The sequence below is a fragment of the Salvelinus alpinus genome, chromosome 30 (assembly GCF_045679555.1).
Source record: "Salvelinus alpinus chromosome 30, SLU_Salpinus.1, whole genome shotgun sequence".
Taxonomy (NCBI): domain Eukaryota; kingdom Metazoa; phylum Chordata; class Actinopteri; order Salmoniformes; family Salmonidae; genus Salvelinus; species Salvelinus alpinus.
Window position 1 is genome coordinate 27,742,199 of NC_092115.1, and position 2,735 is coordinate 27,744,933.

A 2,735-nucleotide genomic window follows, 5' to 3' on the forward strand; every position below is an offset into this window, starting at 1 on the left:
ATTTGATCAGATGAGCGATTTGGATGCAGTTTGTTGTATACTTTTTATGTATTTTGGACGAGTTCATACAATTGTCTTTCTCTTTTTGTTTTCTGCATTTCAAAACAATTGTATACATTTCTCCATGTATTTTCTTGTCAGAGAAAGAGCACTGTTGACTGTAAAGTATTTTTTGAATAAACCTTTGTTATAATCTTGTTGATAAATTGAATCCCATGTTACAACCCTTTATGGTTATAATGATGAATAATGTTCCAGAAATTCCTGTATTGAACAGTGTAAAGACAGCCCTTTGTAAGGGAGGCTATTAGGGAGGAGTTAATCACATATCACATATCTCAAGCAGTAGCAACAACTCTCACACACAAAGCTTCAACCTACTAGCGCTGACACATGAACAGAAAAACGACTTCCTTTCTGACAATCACATCAGCACACAGAAAGGTCACATTGGTAAGTTGTTAAAGTATCACTTCATTTTCCAGTCCACTTGCAGCTTGTAGGCTATTTACCTATACGTTATGTAGTAACAATGAGTACTTTCTAGTATTTACTTAAAATAATTTTAAGCAATTAAAGAAAGGAAAGCATAATCCCTAGGCATTTACTACATTTATACTGCATATACTTACCATTTAACTTGCAATTTGTAAATATATAGGAGGTAATAGCAGACCATAAAATCAAATGAAAACACTATATTTACACCCTCTTAACAGGTTACGAGACTGACAACCATGGGGGCTTATGAAGACTTCTTGGCTTTAGAGAATGAGGACAATTACACAGATTATAACAACTCTGTAGACCCCAGCTATGTCGTGGATGAAATAGTGAATCTGTGTGTCAAAACTGTGGTAAACAGATTTGGAGCCAAGTTCATCCCAACATTCTACACTATCAATTTCCTGTTGAGTGTGGTTGGGAATGGACTGGTTCTATGCATTATCTACAAATACGAGAAGCTCACTTCCGTCACCAACATCTTCCTACTCAACCTGGTCATCTCTGACCTGCTGTTTGCGTCCAGTTTGCCCTTCTGGGCCATTTACCACTCCTCTGAGTGGATCTTTGGTCCGTCCATGTGCAAGCTGGTGGGCAGCGTGTACTTAATCGGATTCAACAGCTCCATCCTCTTCCTCACTCTCATGACCTTTGACCGATACCTGGCTGTGGTCCATGCCATTAACGCTGCCAAACGGAGGAGGAAGTTCTATGCCTGCGTCTCCTCTGCAGTTGTGTGGTGTATCAGCCTTCTGGCCAGCGTCAAGGAGTTAGTTCTGTACAACGTCTGGAAGGATTCTCAGTCCGGACACCTTTGTGAGGAGACAGGCTTCTCCAAGGAAATCATGGACAAATGGGTGCTGGTGGGTTACTATCAGCAGTTTGTTATCTTCTTTCTGCTTCCTTTGGCCATGGTCATGTACTGCTATGTTAGAATCACAGTCCGAATCATGTCAACCCGGATGAGAGAGAAGTGTAGGGCAGTCAAGCTGATTTTCGTGATTGTATTTGCATTTTTTGTGTGCTGGACCCCATACAATATTGTGATACTGCTGAGAGCCCTCCAGATCTCCACCGGTCATAGTTCTGAGCCGTGCTCTGATGTGCTTGACTACGCTCTGTATGTGACTAGGAATATAGCATACCTCTACTGTTGTGTAAGCCCTGTCTTCTACACGTTTGTTGGGAAAAAGTTTCAAAGACACTTTAGGAAACTACTTGCAAAGCGTATCCCATGTCTGAAGAGTCATATCCTCACTAGCCAAAGTAGCCAAAGTAGAACAACTTCTCAGAAAAGCCCACATACCATGTGTGAATACTAAAGAGGACCTGGTCTTTAAACCAGAGATTATTGATGTGAATTGGGAATAATGTATATACTTTTGAGGGTTTTATGTTTACTATCTCAAAGAATTTCTCAATCATAGCAATACAATTTGAACATGCAATTTCTATTCTGTGTAATTTTGCTTCGGACATTGTGTACTCAACATTTTCTGCTAAACTGTAAATTACAAAATGATGTTTGAAATATTTGAATCAATGTTTGCACGCAGGACTCGCTTTGGATAAAAGCGTCTGCTAAATGGCTTATATTATAATTATTTTTACAAGAAAGTGTACATTTTATTTGCTTCAGGAGCTTGAGCTGTTTCTTTCCTTGTTTTTTTAACAATAATTTTTATTGGATCACATTAAAGCAACACAATCGATAAATACGAATAAAAAAAGTCCCCTTTTTGAACAACTCCCTCTACTATTACGCATCTTGAATCTTTGCATCTTTGCATAAAATAAATGAATAAAGAGTTGTGAAATAATGTATTTACTCATAGCATGTGGTTCTGAATGTTGACTGACTTAATTTAGGTCTACCTGTTTTGAGAGATGCATATTCTATGCTCTATCATACTATCTAGGCCTCTACCATTTTCTTGCTGGCATAACTATCATGAAAGAAAAAATATTTCTCCACTCTAGCTATTTTCAGAGCAGGCTGTTCTTGACATTACTCAGAACTCCCCTTCTCACACTTCCTTTAACAGAAACACATTGGAGAACATCCTGTTAGTCATCCTTTTTTTCATATCTCACTTTGCTTAACATTTTGAGCAGGTTGCCTGGTGTTCTCCACAAGCGTCTTGGGACTTGTCTGAAGTCGGTACAGCCGATCTGCCAACTTCTGTCTGTAGCGTAAACTGTGTAACAGTTTGGGCTGCACACCTGGTTGT

At 38.9% G+C, this 2,735-nt stretch overlaps 1 protein-coding gene across 1 annotated transcript; it reads left to right on the top strand.

Annotated features, from left to right (window-relative positions):
• Positions 1–305: 305 nt before the first annotated feature.
• LOC139560047 (C-C chemokine receptor type 3-like) lies at positions 306–2,324 on the top strand. Its single transcript, XM_071376537.1, has 2 exons — positions 306–453; positions 720–2,324. The coding sequence occupies exons 1-2, from the start codon at positions 394–396 to the stop codon at positions 1,824–1,826; spliced, it is 1,167 nt and encodes a 388-aa protein (XP_071232638.1). The 5' UTR covers positions 306–393; the 3' UTR covers positions 1,827–2,324.
• Positions 2,325–2,735: the final 411 nt, after the last annotated feature.